The 20,302-nt window shown below is 45.0% G+C and overlaps 1 protein-coding gene across 6 annotated transcripts; it reads left to right on the forward strand.

Annotated features, from left to right (window-relative positions):
• Positions 1 to 1,726: 1,726 nt before the first annotated feature.
• On the forward strand, positions 1,727 to 9,920 carry LOC111558116 (leukocyte immunoglobulin-like receptor subfamily A member 6). Of its 6 annotated transcripts, none has more exons than XM_045045886.1 (8): positions 1,735 to 2,242; positions 2,448 to 2,483; positions 2,650 to 2,934; positions 3,080 to 3,379; positions 3,617 to 3,898; positions 4,203 to 4,502; positions 9,420 to 9,464; positions 9,605 to 9,920. In XM_045045886.1, exons 1-8 carry the CDS (start codon positions 2,194 to 2,196, stop codon positions 9,739 to 9,741), a joined length of 1,434 nt encoding a protein of 477 aa, XP_044901821.1. In that variant the 5' UTR covers positions 1,735 to 2,193; the 3' UTR covers positions 9,742 to 9,920. The 6 variants fall into 6 exon arrangements, with proteins under 6 accessions (XP_023101812.2, XP_044901822.1, XP_044901821.1 ...); XM_045045889.1 differs by having other exon boundaries at positions 2,767 to 2,934; positions 9,417 to 9,464; XM_045045885.1 differs by having other exon boundaries at positions 1,743 to 2,242; positions 9,417 to 9,464.
• Positions 9,921 to 20,302: the final 10,382 nt, after the last annotated feature.

Raw genomic sequence — 20,302 nt, forward strand, 5'->3', positions numbered from 1 at the left:
CATTTTCCAAAGAAAGAAAGAAAATGAACAGGCAGTACCCCACGTTCAAATACCAGTGTGGTGAGTGTAGAGCATGAGCCTAGTTTGGAGCCCTGTCTGATCATTCAGATCACCACCCATGCATCCAGATCCACACAGAGCAGAGGCCATCTGGTTATTGCACACGACAGTACAGATCAGCATTTTTTGATGTGTCCCAGGTGCCAGGGTCTGCACTGGGTGCTGCACACACCCCACTGCTGAGTCTTTACCAGAGAACTCTTAGGTAGGGGTCATCTCCTCCCTTATAAAGATGACCTCAGACTCATGAAATAATTTGTCAAAATACACTGGATTAGGGCAACTGTCTACAAATAGGTCTGTTTCCAATTATCTGCCCATCCCACCTCACTGATGCCACCTTGGTAGAAAGCACAACATTGTCCTGGAACAGAAATTTGTAAAGAGAGTAGATCTCATAGTAAATGCTCTTACCACAACGCAAATCAAAAGAGAAAACAGAATTACATACAGGTAATCTAGCAGACACTTAGGCAAGTATGTTCATAGAAGGACTCAAAAGGCAAAAGTGAAACAATCCAAATGTCCAACAACTGAGAATGAATAAACAAACAAACATTAAAACCAAACCAACAAACCAAAACAAAATTATTAATTGTCTCCAACTAGTGCTTTGTGCGAAGCAGGAGACAGAATCCACAGTCCAGAAGAGCTCATATCTGGGGGACAAGACTGTGAGGAGGCAGGAATGACTCAGGTTTTGATGGAGAGAAGATGCTTCTGTCACAGAAAGAGAAAGTCAGAGAGAGGAAGTGTGTGAGAGAGAAGCAAACCCACAAACCCAAGCCCAGATCGGAGGGGTGGTTCCCCCTGCGAGTCGCTGAACCGTATGATAACGTGCTTTCCATCCTTCTCATCTTGGGGTCATCCACACTATGACAGCCCCATTGGGCCCTCCAGTCAACTGAGGCAGGTGTGGGACACCTCTCAATTTCTCACTCGCTTCCACATCTCACATGATGACAACCCAGACAGTTTTGCCCTGGAACCCTCTTCCATGACCCCATCCAGCACTACAGTGAAGTGTAGTCAAAGACTCCAGACATCATGGTGGAGCCACCATATCAGCTTCCTCCTGGCCCCCACTCCAACCCTCACCTCAGATGAAGTGTTTTATTCTCATGGCTCCAAACCTACCTGTCACTGACCCTCCCGTGCATACACGACCTGCCCACCTTTCTCCACCTTCCTCCCGTGAGACCCATGTCTCTACACATGGCCCTCCATGTGCTGACACCAGGCTGAGCTAACCTCTCCAGCCCCAGAAGGGCCCACTCCTCCCCACAAGCAAATTCACCTCAGTTCACCCCCTCCCTCCCCAGACCACACACACTGAGTTATAAATACACGTGTGTCTTCCCAGGATGTACTCTCCAAGCACATCTGAACACAGCAGACTCTTCCCAAACCTCCAAGGCCATGAAAACAACAAAGAACTCTCGCTGCCCCTCCCCACTCAATTGTGAATGTATTTGTTACAGAGATTATGTGAGTGGATCCCAAGAACCCACAACACCATGTAGAATTCAGATCAGCTCATCACACAGTGGTCAGATTAAAGTCAGAGTGTTAACACTGCTGGCTATCAACACCATCCTCCTACAGAACATGAATCTCCAGGGCCTGGTGCCATGATTGGACGTGGTAGCTACTCACTAAATGTTAGTTGATTGACAGGGTGGTGGAAGGAAGGAAGAGAATTTGCATTTACGGAACTCAGGAAAGGGAAGTGTCTCTGGTGTCTCACCCAGATCACACAGCCTCTGTAAGAGGCACAGGCAGAACTGGAACTGAAATTCGGCCGGCTCCCAGGTCCGGCCCACCCTCCCCGACCTTGGCTTCTGGAACCAGAGTCACTCTCTGGACTTGGGCTTGGCAGGGAACAGGCAGAGCGGCAGGGCCGTGTGGGGTCTGGTGAGACTCGCATCTGGTCTGAAAGGTCGCAGGGCCTCTGCTGTCGGGCGTCCTTCAGGGAGAGCAGAGCAAGGCCCCGGAGGGGGTGTTCCCCTTCCTGTAAGGCCTCTCGTGAGGAACCCATGATGGGGACCACAGAGCCTGGGCCATGTCACACCCTGTGCATGTGTCTGTCCTGTGGACTCTGAGGACTTTTAAGCTGTCTGCACCGCTGGGACCATGGGAGGCAGCATCAGGACCCAGACCCTCACCGCCCTTCTGTGTCTCGGTGAGCTTTCTGGACAAGAGGAGGGATGGGTGGCTCCCGCCCTGCCCCCAGGCCCTGGGCCCTGAGAGACCTCAGGACTTGGGAGGCATGTTGGGGGCAGGACTTCTGGGGGCCAGAGAGTGACCCCCGTGGTCATTGGACCTGACTGGGCCTGGAACAGCTACCTGCGGGTGGGGGGACACTCTCACAGGGAACTCTCTTCCAGGGCTGTGTTGGGGTCCGTGGGACCAGGTACAGGCAAGTGAGTACTCCCCAGACCTCCTGTTTCCACCCAACAACCCGCTGGGCAGCTGGGGGGCACAGAGGGTCTGGGCTGATGGTGACCAGTCCGGGAGGGGCCTTGGGGTGACAGATGGGAAACAGGGGAGAAGGGCACCCTTGCAATTCCCCATCTGACTCCTTTCCAGGGTACCTTCCCAAACCCTCCATCAGGGCTGAGCCCAGCCCCAATGTCACCAGGGGGACCCCTGTGACCATCTGGTGTCAGGCATCTCTGCAGGCTGATGTCTACTATCTGTATAAAGAGACGGCCTCTGAACCCACGTCCATGGAGATCTCACAGGAGTCCAGCGACAAGGCCAATTTCTACCTTGGATTCATGAGTCCGCACAATGCAGGGCGATACCAGTGTCAATATCACAGCAGGAACGGCTGGTCACAGCGGAGTGACCTCCTGCCCCTGGTGGTGACAGGTAAGGCAGAAGCTGGCCCCTCCCCTGGGGCCCCTCCTCCAGGTGGAAGGGAACAGAGTGTGGCCTCAGGGGACTCTCGCTCACTGTCCACACTGGGGTACGTGGGGCGATGGCCCCTTTAACACTGCCCCTCCTTCTCCCTCAGGAGTGTACAACCCACCCTCCCTCTCAGCCATCCCAGGCCCTGTGGTGGCCTCAGGAGGGAACGTGTCCCTCTCCTGTAGCTCACCATATCCATGGCAAACCTTCCGTCTGCTGAAGGAGGGGGGAGCTGACGCGCCCCGACACCTGGAATTGAAGTTCCCTCGTGAGAAGAGGCAGGCACTGTTCCCTGTGGGCCCCGTGAGCACCTCCCATGGGGGGACCTACAGGTGCTACGTTTCTCCAGCTTCCTACCCGTATGTGTGGTCACTCCCCAGTGACCCTCTGCACCTTCAGGTCACAGGTGAGGGGCCCCTGCCCTGCCCTGCCCCACCTACTTCCTGGGCCCAAATGACTGACCTAAGCCGAGTGCCCAGTGGGGCCTTGGGGGTGATAGAAAGTGGGTGGGGCACTGGCCTCCTGAAGTCAGACGACACATGGAAGCTATGGTGGAGGGCTGGTGCTCATGAGAGCCTCGCCTCAGGCCCTGGGGCCAACGTGGGGTGTGCATCCCCTGGTGCCTCTGTCCCCTCCCATCCAGGCGCCTACAGGGAGCCCACCCTCTCAGCCCAGCCGGGCTCGCTGGTGCAGCCTGGAGACAACCTGACCCTCCAGTGTCATTCAGAAGCCGGATTTGACACATTCGCTCTGATGAAGGATGAGGGGCTCACACCTCCTATGCGTCTAGATGGGCAGCCCAGCCCCAACTTCTCCCTGGGCTGTGTGACCCCCACCCACGGGGGCCAGTACAGATGTTATGGTGGACACAACCTCTCCTCCACATGGTCTGTCCCGAGTGCCCCCTTGGACATCCTGATCACAAGTGAGGAGCCTCCTCCCCTTGACCAGTCTGTTCAGGGCCCTGGACACATGGTCACCCCTTGGGGTGATGGGATCCAGGCAGAGAGTCAGAAGCAGAGGCTGAGATGGGGCTGTGGTCTACGGAAAGAGACTGAGAAACGGACAGTGAGGGCCAAGGAAATAAAGGACACCCATCAGAGAGACAAGAGGAACTGAGACGGGGCACACAGAGTCCCAGCAGAGAGGACAGTCATCACCCAGCTCAGGGTCAAGGGTGTGTGAAGGGGGAAGCAGATCTATACAGGTCATGAATTTTCCTCCCGCAGGCCTGTACAGGAAACCGTCCCTCTCGGCCCAGCCGGGGCCCTCAGTGTCCTGGGGAGAGAATGTGACCCTGCAGTGTCGCTCGGAAATCTGGCTCGACACCTTCTACCTGTCCAAGGAGGGGTCACCTGCTCCTCCCCAGCACATTCATCTGCAGGACACAACTGCACCTTCTCAGGTCAACTTCAACATGAGTCCTGTGACCTCAGACCAAGAGGGAACCTACAGGTGCTACGCCTCATCCAGCACCTCCCCCTACCTGTTGTCACACCCCAGTGACCCCCTGGAGCTGCTGGTCTCAGGTGAGGAACCCAGACTCTGTGTCCATTTTGGACCCAGACACTTGGGTCACTGCCCTGTTACGAGACAGCTTTGGGATGGGATGGGGAGGAGGAATAACAGGGGGATCAGCCACCGGGTGATCCCTCCCCACAGGGGATGGAAAAGATGGGGAGCCCCATGCCGTCTCCATGTGTTACCGCCACAAGAGGGGCGGGGCAGCACCAGGTGGTTGCAGGGAGGAGACTGATGAGTTAAAGGACGAGCTTTGAGCAGAGCAGTGGTGCTGAGGGGGACATGAGGACCACAACCCACAGCCTCCTTCCTGTTCCAGACAGCATTAGGAATCTGCAGAGCGTCACCCCCATGGACAATCCTCATGTCTGCCGGGAACAGAATCTTCTTAGCCTAGAGGAAACACAGCCTCCCCAGTCCTAGGCTGAACTTTGCTTTTCCTCTGCACTTCGAATATTTACAGAGGGGCCGTTCCCACAGGACCTGGGGCCAGGGGAGGTGGGAAGTGAAGGGAGGGGCCTCATGTGTGCAGCAGCATTGAGCTCATTGGTGCCCACTGGGTGGTAGTCAGTGTGAGGGGAAATGCATGAGGGAGAAGAAGCCCCTTTGCAGAGAAAAGAGCGGACTCCGCCTCTGTCCTTGGTGCTGATATCTAGAAACTAAGAGGATCATGGCATCTATGGAAATAGGTCCACAATATGAAGGGCAGAGTAGGGGCGTCTCTCATTTTCTGGTCAGGAGGATGGGGGTTCACTGGAAGTCATTACGCAGGTTGTGTCAGTTCAGCCACTCTTCACTGAGACATTGACAAAATCCTGTTCAGATCTGAGAGTTTGTTCTCTCAGTTGTCAAAGGCAGAATCCCACCCCCAATTTAAAAGACTAAATAGGTTCTGAACTTTGGTGTCAGTAAATTCGGTGGAATTCCTCTCTCTTGGGACTTCAGTAACCACTGACATTTTTTGAAAGCAAGGGGGGAAAGCCTGGATTTCTCCCCAATTTCCGTGAGCACCCGATTGTCAGCTGGATCAGGCCATCCTCCAAAACATCTTTCATAAGATTTCATGTTTCCTATTCTCTCCTCCCATCTGAGTGGTACTTGTTGTTTCTTGATATTTCTGTCATCATTTGATCAAAGCCTATCTCATATCTGTAGATCTTTATATTTTTGTTCATGTGTCCATCTGCATTTTTATTTTGTCATTTATCTTTATTTTGCATTTCTTATCAGTCTTCATACCTAGATGACAAACTGAATAATTAGAAGCAATGTGAGTTATGGTAATCCTCGCTCCTAGAAAAATGCCTGATGTGTGGTGTAGAATCCATCATTTATTTTCAAAAAGAATAAATTGATAGTCAAAGAATAAAACTGCTTTGGAAATAATACAGTCACAAATCAGGGATTATAAGGAGCTGGCTGATGTGAAGGAATGATAAGGTACCCAGACTTTCACTCCATCACACTCCTGATTCTCAGAGCAAAATGAAGCCTCAAATGTTTATTTTTTGCCTCCTAATTAGATGGAAGATGAGACGCTGGAGATGCTTCCCTCCAGGCGTTGAGATTGTCATTAGCTAGTTTCAGGGACTCCCTCGACATGAGAGAAGAGATTACTTATGCATTCCTATGTCTCCTCAACCACACTCTATTTTTGACTCTCATGAGTAGTTGATACCCTCAGCCCATCACAAAACAAGCCAGACTCCAAGAAGATGAGTGAGGAGAAATTCTTGATTATGGCACTGGGCTGACAGGTTCAAATTCTGTCAATGAATGCAGGTGACACAGTGGACACACAGGCATCCCAGCATGATTTCAGTCTGCCCTGATCACAACAATCACTTTGTCCACATTCGCTAGCTTCAAACAGCCAAGATTACACAGCAGAGAATCTCATCTGAATGGATGACCTTTCTGAGTTCCATCAGCTCAGAGCCAGCCTTTAGGAAAGCCTGAGACAGTGACAAATGTGTGGATCTGGAGGCCTCCAAAGAGGAGGGTCCAGCCCAGGAGAGGGTGGAAAGAGCAGGGGCTTCCACACCAGGTGTCCCTGATTCTGCAGTTTCAGCGGAGATGACAGTTAGGTGGGCTGGATGAGGCGTGGGTGAATGAGGATGATCATGAGTAGACAGAGGCCTCCTACTCACCTCCTGATGCCTCTTTCTCAGAATCTGAACACTGGTGTCAGCCTCCATGGGACACTCCCCTAGAGAAGAGCCTTCCCTCCTGTGGGCACCATTCTGTTGCCCCCTGTGCAGACCTGGGGGCCTTTGTGCCACTCGGGGCACAACCGAGACCAAGTGGGGCCACACACAGCTCCCAGGAGTAATTTAGTCACCTGTTTGCTTTTTTAAAAATCTTTTTATTAATTTGTCTATTTTGGGTTTATTTGGTTTTAAACGTTATTTACTATAATTTTTATTTTATATTTCTAAGAAGTCAATTATTTTTCAATGGAACCCTTCTGACTTACTGATAATAATTACATCCATCACAAGAAAATTGAAATCTCGCCTCTTAATTTCAAGACTATACATATATTCTATTTGCATTAAATACCACATGATACCGATATCAACGTAAAATGTTAAGATGGATGTGAAGGTCTTAAGGAAATACCTTCTTTTATCACTCAAATTATTTTCAGGCAAACACAGCAAAAATTTCTATTTTCTAAGCATAGAATTACTGACTTATCTATTTCAGTTTATTTTTCCATTACTTCAGGGGCTTATTAGGGAAAAAATCATTTTTAAACAACAAACAAGGAATTTTTCTCCAGACAACTGAACATCTCATGAACAATTATATTTTCTCCCTGAATTTGGCCATGGTGAGATACACTGAAGGCTCTTGACTTGTTCTATGACATCTATCATTCAAACACTCTGATGACATATGTCATTCATTCTTTTTTTTTTCAATTTAATGTTTATTTATTTTTGAGAGAGAAAGACAGAGTGCAAGTGGGAGAGGGGCATGGAGAGAGGGAGACACAGAATCTGAAGCAGGCTCCAGGCTCCAAGCTATCAGCACAGAGCCTGACATGGGGCTTGAACTCACAAACTGTGAGATCATGACCTGAGCTGAAGTCGGACACTTAACTGACTGAGTTACCCAGGCACCTAATTCTTACTTTCTGAATTATATAAGCTTACTCAAAATTTTTACATGGAGATTATAAAAAGCAGTGACCTGAAATTGGTTTTTGTTTTTTGAAATCATTTTTTTTTTCATTTTTAGGTCAAAGCAGTTAAAATATAGTTGAAGGATTACCTAAATTTTTTGCTCACCCAGTTTGCTAACACCACTGATTTTCTCTTCCTTACGACTTTGAGATCAAGACTGTGATGTCTTTGGTTCTGGACATTTATATGGAGAGAAGAGAGGTTATATTTTAAGATAAAAATCAAATAATTAGTCCTCTCTCCTTGAACCCTTATAGCAGCTTCTAGAGTTCTTCATGGCAGACAAAGAGAGAAACACAAGGAAAGAGTGAGATGAGTAGGAAGAAGTGAAAGAGGAGGAATTGAAGGAGGAGGAGAAGGATGGTAATAATATTGATGATGATGAATATGACGGTGGTGATTATGACAGTGGTCACAGTCATGATGATGGTGGTGTTGATAGCAATGATGATGGTGATGATGTTGAATATGATGGTGGTTATTTTGATAGTGGTCATGATGATGATGACGGTGGTGATGGTGATGATGGTGGTGATGGTGATGATGACGATGATGATAATGATGGTGATGATGTGGAATATGCTGGTAATGGTGATGAATATGATGATAATGGTGGTGGTGATGATAATGAAGGTGATGATACCAATTATGATGATGATGAAGCTGGTGATGATGATGGTGACGATGAACATGGTGGTGGTAATGACCATGATTGTAGTTATGGTGATAATGATGCTGATGATGGCAGTGATGGTGATTATGGTGATGATGGTGATGATGGGATGGTGATGATAATGGTGATGATGGAACTTCCCTCATCTATCTTGTCACACCTGGTCCATTTCGTGTCACCAGGCCCCTACATGCCACCTCCCTATTCTCTTCTAGACCCTCATACAACCACAGACATGGCTTCATTCCTTACTGAAGAGCATGCTTAGAACTTTTTGGGGACCTGCTCTTCCCAAAGCCTGTGACTCACCTTCTCTGGTCCTCATGTGACTCCCTTCAGTCTTCTCCTATTAAGGATTAAACTGAAATGTCACCTCCAAGTGAGGCCTTCTCTGTGACACTGTTCAGAACTACCTGCATACATAGACTCACAGAGAATCACAATCCAAGGCAGAAATACCATTTAATGTCCCACTAAGTTGATAACACCATTTAGAAAATATTATGAATCTGCATATGTGTGTGTATGTGTCACACTGTAAGTATACCTACCTATATGAAGAATGATTTAATGAAAGAACATCTGGATGAGGAATTTGCAAGCGAAGATTGAAAGTCTGACCTGGAGGAAGGAAGCTGCTGGAGACAGAGTGAAAGGGAACCTGTCCCAGAGTTTCAACCTTCTGTGCACCTGAAATTCAGGTTCCCATGAAAACCAACCCCTCATCCATGGATCCTAGGTGCTCAGTTGTTGAATAAATACAAGCTTTTACACCTACAACTTCCCTTGCATGGTCCTGTACCTAGAATGAACAGGAGAATACAGGGGTTCAAGTGTTTCTGCACAGCAAAGCTCTGCTCCAAAAAGTCAGAAGAAAGTTGCAATTCACAAAACACAGGGAGACAGAAATAATCCAATGAGAATGGAGAGTATGCTTAGGGACTACATAATAGTTATATCATGAGAAGTGGGGGAGATAGAAGAACCCACAGGCCAGGGGATAAGTTTGAGTTCATTCAGCTTCTCATCTTCCCCCACTTTTTATTTGTTCCCAAAAGCAGCTGACGCCATCCTCCCATCACAGGACAAGTCAGACCCCAACAGTGGTGAGTAGGCAAACCTGTCATGGGACTGATGTGGAATGTGAAGTCTTGTCAAGAAGAGGCGGGTGCTCTGAGTGGACATCCAGCATCAGGACAATTTTTGTCTCCCTGACCCAGTGTCCTCTTTTTTCCTCAATTCCTAGACTCCCACTCCAAAGATTACACAGTGGAGAATCTCATCCGCATGGGCATGGCTGGCTTGATTCTGGTGGTCCTTGGGATTCTACTATTTCGGGATCACTCCAGTCAGAGGAGAATCCAAGATGAGGCCAGGAGGTAAACACAAGAGACAACAATGCCAACAGTTAGTGTGCCCGGGAATTTCTGCAATAGTATGTGGGCCCTGTGCCGTGTGAACTCCTCACTCGTCATTGTGAGGAGGAGGACTCATGGCTCATGTACAGGGAAAATGCCTGGACTGTTCTGCCATTAAACTGTGGACTCTCCTTCCCAACCATGGTTGGGTTGTCTTGACTGGCTCTTGTCTTTCCCCTTTCGCTGAAACCAGCTTATATCCTACATTGTAGATATCACTCCACACCTCCATATACCATCACGCTCTGGCACAGTTTTAGATAACCCATTTCCCTCCACTTCTAATCACCATGTACCTTGAGGTCCATGAAGAGGTCTCCATCCCTTTAGTTCAGATAATGCAGGCTGTCTTATTTTATTTTATTTTTTGAGATTATCAAATGAATTATTTATTTATTTTTAATATGGAATTTATTGTCAAATTGGCTTCCATACAACACCCAGTGCTCATCCCAACAGGTGCCCTCCTTAATGCCCATCACCCACCCTCCCCTCCCTCCCACCCCCCATCAACCCTCAGTTTATTCTCAGTTTTTAAGAGTCTCTTATGGTTTGCCTCCCTCTCTCTCTAACTTTTTTTTCCTTCCCTTCCCCCATGGTCTTCTGTTAAGTTTCTCAGGATCCACAAAAGAGAGAAAACATATGGTATCTGTATTTCTCTGTACGACTTATTTCACTTAGCATAACACTCTCCAGTTCCATCCACATTGCTACAAAAGGCCAGATTTCATTCTTTCTCATTGCCAACTAGTATTCCATTGTATATATAAACCACAATTTCTTTATCCATTCATCAGCTGATGGACATTTAGGCTCTTTCCATAATTTGGCTATTGTTGGAAGTGCTGCTATAAACATTGGGGTACAAGTGCCCCCATGCATCAGCACTCTTGTATCCCTTGGGTAAATTCCTAGCAGTGCTATTGCTGGGTCATAGGGTAGATCTATTTTTAATTTTTTGAGGAACCTCCACACTGTTTTCCAGAGTGGCTGCACCAGTTTGCATTCCCACCAACAGTGCAAGAGGGTTCCTGTTTCTCCACATTTTCCTGATTTGTTCATTTTAGCCACTCCAACTGGCGTGAGGTGATATCTCAGTGTGGTTTTGATTTGTATTTCCCTGATGAGGAGTGATGTTGAGCATCTTTTCATGTGCCTGTTGGCCATCTGGATGTCTTCTTTCGAGAAGTGTCTATTCATGTTTTAATGCAGGCTGTTTTATTTATTTATTTTTTTAATTTTTTTTTCAACATTTTTTATTTTTGGGACAGAGAGAGACAGAGCATGAACGGGGGAGGGGCAGAGAGAGAGGGAGACACAGAATCGGAAACAGGCTCCAGGCTCCGAGCCATCAGCCCAGAGCGTCGGGCTCGAACTCACGGAGCGCGAGATCGTGACCTGGCTGAAGTCCGTCGCTTAACCGACTGCGCCACCCAGGCACCCCTAATGCAGGCTGTTGTTTTAAAGAATCATAAATCAGCTAAAAAGATGCAGCCTGAATGAGATAAATCCACAAAATACCCAACAACTGCTATGCATCGCTTCACTTCCATCACCTGGTCTGCACTGCCTCTGAGAAACCCACTGTGCAAAATGCTAATTTGTGGCATTGACCAGTGTCTCTGGTGTATCTTCTCCCTTCATAAGCAATAACAAAGTGCCACTGTGAGGTCCCGATGGGGAGCCATGTGCAGAACTGATGTCACAAAACAGTACAAGGCAACATAGGATCCCTTTAATGCCACTCTGCTGGCCCCAAAGTGCACTGGTGTTTCCCAGTATTTGATGTGTAATGTAACAATTGTTTCTACTTCTGTTTATGGCACAGTTTCAGTGAAATCACAAGACCGAAGCTCCAGCACATCCACATGAGATGCAAAGAGAAAAAGTATAATATCAATCATGGGAGAGGGACGTGAGCACACTACCTAATACATTACTTGTAGGATGTAAGTTACATGAAATTGAGAGACGGGATTATAGTTCTCTCCTTACAGCGAGAGACACATAGCTGTGATCTCTTGTAGCTTGAACTACAAACTTTAGTAGCTGTGTACTACTGATCTTGTAGCTGTGAACTACAAACTTTAGAGAATATTATACATACATACCAGAATTCTTTCACAAGAACACTGACAAGAGATACTCATATTAACCAAAAATCATCATCAGATTATATGCACAGGCAAGAAAAGAGGAAACACAGAAAACTTATGATCTATGTAGGATGTACAAAATTGTACACTCTATATCTGTAAAAATACACCAGTAGATTGCAAATGATCGTGTATTTTTATGTTCAAACATGAGAGTGAAAATGTAAGATTATGAAAACCAGGATTATTCTATCCTCATTTAATATGATCTTATCTTATTGATGACATCTATGAAGACCTTATTTCCAAAAAACATGTATTCACAGGTACCTGGGATGAAGACTTGAATGTATCATTTGGGTGACATAATTCAATCACAAAAGCAACCCAATATACACAGGGATGAATTAAGCAGAGAAGGTGCAATATTTACATGTTAGGGTTTTTTTTTTTTATATGCTGAAAGAAATTTGAAAAGACCTAAGTCAATGGAATGGCATCCCAGGATCACAGCTTGGAAGAAGTGATGTGGTAAAAGTGATGATACCTATTCTCCCAGGCAATCTACCAGATCAATTCAATCCCTATCAAAGTACCAAAGGCTGTTTCAGCAGAAATGAAAAAGACAAATCTTTAATGCAAAGTTTGCAAAAGGGGGCACCTCAGTGGCTCGGTCGGTTCAGCGTATGACTTCGGCTCAGGTCAATATCTCACAGTTCATGAGTTGGAGCACCACATCGGGCTCACTGCTGTCAGCATAGAGCCTGCTTCAGATTCTGTCTCCCTCTCTCTCTGCCCCTACCCTGCTTGCTCTCTCTCAAAAATAAACAAACACGTTTAAAAAACTTTGCAAAAGACTCACAATGCCCAAAATCTAGAAAAGGGTGAAGTTGGAGAACACACTTCTTGATTTCAAACTTACTAAAAACAGTGTAATCAAACAGGGTGCTATTGGCATCAACACAGATACACTGATGCATGGAACATTTTTGGAGATATAAACCTATACATATGATAAGTTGATAAGTTGACTTTTGACAAGGGTACCAAGACCAGTCAGTGAATAAAGAATAATCTCTTCCACAAATTTGTTGGGAAAACTGGATATCCACCTGCAATAGAATGAAGCTGGATCCTTACACATTACACACAAAAATTAGCTGTAAATGGATTGATATAAGAGCTCAAGTTCTACAGTCCTATAGAAGAACACAGACTAAACTTTCATAACTTTGACTTGGCAACAGTTCCTTCGATATCACACCAAAAAGATAAGTAGTAAAAGAAACAAAACAGATCAATTGAATTTCATCAAAATTAAATATATATGTGCAGTCGAAAGTGGAAAAGACAGGGGTGCCTGGGTGGCTCAGTTGGTTGAGCGTTCGACTTTGGCTCAGGTCATGATCTCACAGTTCATGAGTTCGAGCCCCGCATCTGGCTCTGTGCAGACAGCTAGGAGCCTGAAGTCAGCTTCGAGTTCTGTGTCTCCCTCTCCCTCTGCCCCTCCCCCACTCACATTCTGTCTTTCTCTCAAAAATGAATAAACACTAAAAAAATTAAAGAAAGTGGAAAAGACAGCCTATAAAATAGTAAGAAATATTTACAAACCAAATATCTAACCAGAGAGTAGTATTCACAATATATAAAGAACACCTTTAACTCAACAGCAAAAACAAACAAAAAAATCAACTTAAAAAATTAGTCAAGTGGCTTGAACAGACATTTTCACAAACAGGATACACAAATGGGCAGCAAGCATATGAAAAGAGTCTCAGCTGATTCATCATTAGGAAATTCAAATAAAAGCACAATGAGATACGACTTCGCTCCCACTATACTGGCTATAATTTGGAAAAAAATACAAGTGTCATTGAGGATGTGGAGGAATCTGAACCCTCACATTTTGCTTTTGGAAATGTGAAATGGATCGGCCACTGTGGAAAACCCTTTGGCAGGTCATTAAAAAGTTAATCCCAGAATTACCATATAACCAGGAAATTTCACTTCTAGGCATAAGTTTTAGCTCTGCAACATAGATAATTCTAGAAATCCCTGTGTAACCACATGCCGGTAGCGAACAATATGTTAGTGGAATAGAAACCTGCAAAGAGAGTAGATCTCATGATAAGTGCTCTTACCACAATGAAAAACAGAAATAAAAAAGAATTGCATACAAGTCATCAAGCACACAGTTATGCATGTATGCTCACAAACGACTCACAGGAGACAAAAAGTGTCAATAATCCAAATGTCCACCAACAGATATATGGATGAACAAACAAACAAAACGAAAATATGCATTAATTGCCTCCAATTTGTGCTTTGCACCAAGTGAAAGACAGGATTCACAGTCTGGACAAAGAGCTAATTGTCTGGGGGACAAGAGGCAGTGAGGAGGCAGGAATGACTCAGGTTTTGATGGAGAGAAGGTGCTGCTGTTACAGGAAGACAAGGTCAGAGAGAGAAAGTGTGAAAGAGAAACAAACCTACAAACCCAAGCTCAGATCCAGGGGTGGTTCCCTCTGCAAGTCAGTGAACAGTATTATAAAAGTGTTCCCCATCCTTCTTCTCTTGGGGTCACCCAGCCTGTGACAGCCCCATTGGGTCCTCCTGTCAACTGAGGCAGGTGTGGGACACCTCTCAATTCCTCACTCCCACATCTCACATGATGACAGTCCAGACAGCTCTGCCCTGGAACCCTCTTTCCATGACCCTGTCCAGCACCACAGTAAAGCACAAAGACTCAAGACATCATGTTGGAGTTACCATATCAGCTTCTTTCTGGTCCCCACTCCAGACCTCACCCCTTGATGAACTGTTTTATTCTCATGATCCCAAACATGCCTGTCTCGACCCTCCTCTGCACAAAACCCACCCACTTGTCTCCACCTTCCTCCCATGAGACCCACGTGTCTATACCTGATACTCCACGTGCTGATGACCAGGCAGGGCCTGCTTCTCCCCACAGGCAAACTCACCCCAGTTCACCTCCTCCTTCCCCAGACACCACACACACTAGGTTATAATTACACATGTGTCCTCCTGGGATGTACTCACTGAGCCCATCTGAACACAGCAGACTGCTTCCCAAACCTCTGAGGCCCTGAAAACAACAAAGAACTCTCGCTGCCTCTTCCCACTCAGCTATGAATGTATTTGTTACAGGGAGTGTGTGAGTGGATCCCAAGAACCCACAACACCACGTGGAATGCAGATCGGCTCATCATGCAGTGGTTAGATTAAGGTCAGAGGGTTAACACTGCTGGCTATCAACACCATCCTCCTACAGAACATGAATCTCCAGTGCTTGGTGACATGACCAGATGTGGTAACTACTCACTAAACGTTGGTTGTTTCCCAGGATGGTGGAAAGAAGGAAGAAACTTTCCATTTACAGAACTCAGGAAAGGGAAGTGTCTCACCCAGATCACACAGCCTCTACAAGAGGCACAGGCAGAACTAGAACTGAAATTGGACCGACTCCCAGGCCCGGTTCTCCCTCCCCCATGTCGTGCTCCAGGACCAAATTCACTGTCTGGACTTAGGCTTGGTGGGGAGCAGGCAGAATTGGGGTCTTGTGAGACTCACATCTGGTTTGAAAGGTCACAGGGCCTCTGCCCTACAATTTTTAACTGAGATGGAGGTCATCAATACGGACATGAGGGTTACTTCAGAGATAGGATCCAACCACTTCCCATTCGATGGTAGTGTGGGCATCCTATGGGTCTTGGTCCAAGATTGAACTGTAACTAGCATGCCTGGCCTCCTCTTGGCCCCCAGCGAGGGCATTTTGAGAAAGTTCATGATCAAAGAGTAGCTCCCCTTTCCTGTGGAATTTCTACATCAAAATTCCTCATATATGACATTCTGTGAATCTGTTCTTTCTGATCCTGTTATCCCCTCATGTGAGTAAGAAAGGATGAAAGAAGCTACAAAACAACCAGAACAACTAATTAAATGGCAGTAGTAAGTCTTCACATATCAGCAACCACTTCCAACGTAAATGGATTATCAAAAGACAGCATGACTGAGGGATAGAAAGAAATAACATCCAACTATAGGCTGCCTACGGAAGACTCACTTCAGCTTCAAGTCACACGATGACTGAAAGGGAAAGGAGGTGCAGTGGAGCGAAAGCACAGATAATAAACGTTGTGAGAATGTAAGGTGTACAAGTGTTGATTGACTCCACCATGGCATTAGCAAACTCCTCCCTCACATCACATAATTACCATCTCTTTATTTGTGGTGAGAATATTGAAGATCTATTCTCTAAGCAGCTTACAAGGATTTAATACAGTATTATTCCCTATAATCACTATGCTCTGCATTACATCTCCAGAATTCATTCATCTTATAACTGGAGCCTTGTACTCTTTGACCATCATCTCCCCATTTCCCCCAGCCACACTGCCCCTGCTAAACACCACTTTACTCTTGTTTGTTTCTGCTTCTAGGAGCTTAACTTTTTAAAATTCCACACATAAGTGAAATCATACATTATTTATTTGTCTTTCTCTGTCTGATCTGTTTCACTTAGTATAATGCCCTCAAGGTCCACCCTTGTTCCTGCACATGGCAGGAATTCTTTCTTTCTCATGACTGAATAAGATAGATAGATAGATGGATGGATAGGTAGATAGATAGATAATGTACCACATATTTTTATCCATTCATCCATTGATGGGCATTAATGGATATTGTTGTTTCCAGGTCTCGGCTATATGTTCATGGGAGTGTAGACACCTCTTCAAGATCCTGTTTTCATTTCCTTTGGATACATACCCAAAAGTGAGATTAACAGAATATCTAGAAGTTCCATTTTTAATTTTTTTTTTTTGGAAAACTCCCTATTGCTTTCCATACTTGGCTCCACCAAGGTATATTCTCACCAACAGTGTACGGGATCTTCTTTTCTCTACATCTTCACCAGCATTGTCTCTTCTCTGATAATGGCCATACTGGTGTGAGGTGATATCTCATGGCGGGTTTGATTTGCATTTCTTTGGTGATTAGCAACACCCAATGTGTTACTGACCGTCGTTTCTCAAGTAGACTCCAGAACTCTCCCAGCGCTGTTTATGTTCATGGGTAGCTGTCCAGTTGTTGATCTTTGCAGGGGGACAGAGTCTGTGGTCTCCACGTCACCATTTCTGTGACATCACTCTGATCGTGTATGATTTCTCCTTTTTTTAAAAAATGTTTATTTATTGGGGCGCCTGGGTGGCTCAGTCAGTTAAGCCTTCAACTTCAGCTCGGGTCATGATCTCACAGTTCTTGGGTTTGAGCTGACAGGTTTGAGCTGTGCTGACAACTCGGAGCCTGGAACCTGCTTCAGATTCTGTGTCTCCCTCTCTGCCCCTCCCCTGCTCATGCTCTTTCTCTCTCTGTCTCTCAAAAATAAATAAACGTCAAAAAATGTTTATTTATTTACTTTGAGAGAGACAGAAAGCCTGAATATGGAAGGAGCAGAGAGAGAGAGGAGAGAGAGAATCCCAAGGAGACCCCACACTGTCAGCACAGAGCCCCATGTGGGCCTCAAACACATGAGATCATGACCTGAACCAAAATCAACAGTTAGATGCTTAAACCACTGAGCCACCCAGGCACCCATGTACTGTCTATTCATAAATAAATTTCCTTTGCATCCACAGATTCGATCTTACAAATGTTGCATTAAGTTTCCAATTATGTATTGACTTATGCCTTACATAGTTCAAGGAGATGTGATTAGATCAATTGTAGTTCATAAGTGCTGCATCTTATATGTGAACGAATTATTTAAACAGAAAAAAATAACTTCTTTATAAAAGCATTTTTGTTTTATATTCAATTTTGGTTATAGCTAGCAGCTAATTTCACTAAATAATAATAATAACACCACAGACCGACACACTTTATTGATTTAGAACATGTTTAATGATTTTGTTTTAGATGAGATTTATTGTGAGTACATTTGAGTCTTCTTATGGAGATGGTGATTTGATCTAATCCTTGAGGAGATGAGTTAATCTGTGGATGTGTGGTAATATGTTAATACTTTTGAATTATCACTGCCACTTTACTGAAGGACTGGTTTATTATGTATTAAGATACCCTGCCTCTCATAGCTTACTTTTTTTTTTTTTTCAACGTTTATTTTTGGGACAGAGAGAGACAGAGCATGAACGGGGGAGGGGCAGAGAGAGAGGGAGACACAGAATCCGAAACAGGCTGCAGGCTCTGAGCCATCAGCCCAGAGCCTGACGCGGGGCTCGAACTCACGGACCGCGAGATCGTGACCTGGCTGAAGTCGGACGCTTAACCGACTGCGCCACCCAGGCGCCCCCTCTCATAGCTTACTTTTGACTGTCCAGCCTTCTTTTTGTTAGATGAAGATTTACATGTTTTCCAAACAAGCAAAGATAAAAAGGAGAGAAACAAGAAAACTCCAGACTCCTAAATACAGACGACACAAACTGGTGGTTGCTGAAAGGGAGGTGGTGAAGGGATTAAGAACACACCCTGATGAACACTGAGTAATGGACAGAATTGTTGAATCATTATACGGGACACTTGACACTAAAGTAACTCCGTATGTTAATTCTACCTGAATTTAAAAATACAAATTTAAATTAAAAAATAAACAATTAGCTGAAAAGATTTTTTTGTTTTGTTTTCTACAATTAGTTTGAAAGCTATACATTGTACTTTTTTTTCAATATATGAAATTTATTGTCAAATTGGTTTCCATACAACACCCAGTGCTCATCCCAAAAGGTGCCCTCCTCAATACCCATCCCCCACCCTCCCCTCCCTCCCACCCCCCATCAACCCTCAGTTTGTTCTCCGTTTTTAACAGTCTCTTATGCTTTGGCTCTCTCCCAATCTAACCTCTTTTTTTTTTTTCCCTTCCCCTCCCCCATGGGTTTCTGTTAAGTTTCTCAGGATCCACATAAGAGTGAAAACATATGGTATCTGTCTTTCTCTGTATGGCTTATTTCACTTAGCATCACACTCTCCAGTTCCATCCACGTTGCTACAAAGGGCCATATTTCGTTCTTTCTCATTGCCCTGTAGTACTCCATTGTGTATATAAACCACAATTTCTTTATCCATTCATCAATTGATGGACATTTAGGCTCTTTCCATAATTTGGCTATTGTTGAGAGTGCTGCTATAAACATTGGGGTACAAGTGCCCCTATGCATCAGTATTCCTGTATCCCTTGGGTAAATTCCTAGCAGTGCTATTGCTGGGTCATAGGGTAGGTCTATTTTTAATTTTCTGAGGAACATCCACACTGTTTTCCAGAGCGGCTGCACCAATTTGCATTCCCACCAACAGTGTAAGAGGGTTCCCGTTTCTCCACATCCTCTCCAGCATCTATAGTCTCCTGATTTGTTCATTTTGGCCACTCTGACTGGCGTGAGGTGATATCTGAGTGGTTTTGATTTGTATTTCCCTGATGAGGAGTGACATTGAGCATCTTTTCATGTGCCTGTTGGCCACCCGGATGTCTTCTTTAGAGAAGTGTCTATTCATGTTTTCTGCCCATTTCTTCACTGAATTATTTGTTTTTTGGGTGCGGAGTTTGGTGAGCTCTTTATAGATTTTGGATACTAGCCCTTTGTCCTATATGTTATTTGCAAATGTCTTTTCCCATTCTGTTGGTTGCCTTTTAGTTTTGTTGGTTGTTTCCTTTGCTGTGCAGAAGCTTTTTATCTTCATAAGGTCCCAGTAATTCATTTTTGCTTTTAATTCTCTTGCCTTTGGGGATGTGTCGAGTAAGAGATTGCTACGGCTGAGGTCAGAGAAGTCTTTTCCTGCTTTCTCCTCTAGGGTTTTGATGGTTTCCTGTCTCACATTCAGGTCCTTTATCCATTTTGAGTTTATTTTTGTGAATGGTGTGAGAAAGTGGTCTAGTTTCAACCTTCTGCATGTTGCTGTCCAGTTCTCCCAGCACCATTTGTTAAAGAGACTGTCTTTTTTCCATTGGATGTTCTTTCCTGCTTTGTCAAAGATGAGTTGGCCATACGTTTGTGGGTCTAGTTCTGGGGTTTCTATTCTATTCCATTGGTCTATGTGTCTGTTTTTGTACCATATACATTGTACTTCTAATTTTAGGTAGTTACATGTTATTACAGGAATTCTCATTTATAATTTTGAACAATTTTTTAATTCCTCCTCTCTTTTAGTAAAAGGACCCAAACTTTGGCTCAACTCTTAGTACTTACATTTCTCAAAAGCTCTGTCATTCTGTCTGTCTCTCTCTCACCTACACATTTCGGTATTTGGATTCAGCTAATATTTTGATTCAGCTTCCTTAAGTACAAATGTATATGTGTAAGGATATATACATGTAATTTTCCAATGTTTATATCTTAGCCATTTTCCCTCACTATCTCATATTACTTCCTTCATTTCAGATTTTTTGTTCTTCTAACT

Source organism: Felis catus, chromosome E2, assembly GCF_018350175.1.
Source record: "Felis catus isolate Fca126 chromosome E2, F.catus_Fca126_mat1.0, whole genome shotgun sequence".
In the NCBI taxonomy this organism is placed as follows: Eukaryota; Metazoa; Chordata; class Mammalia; order Carnivora; family Felidae; genus Felis; species Felis catus.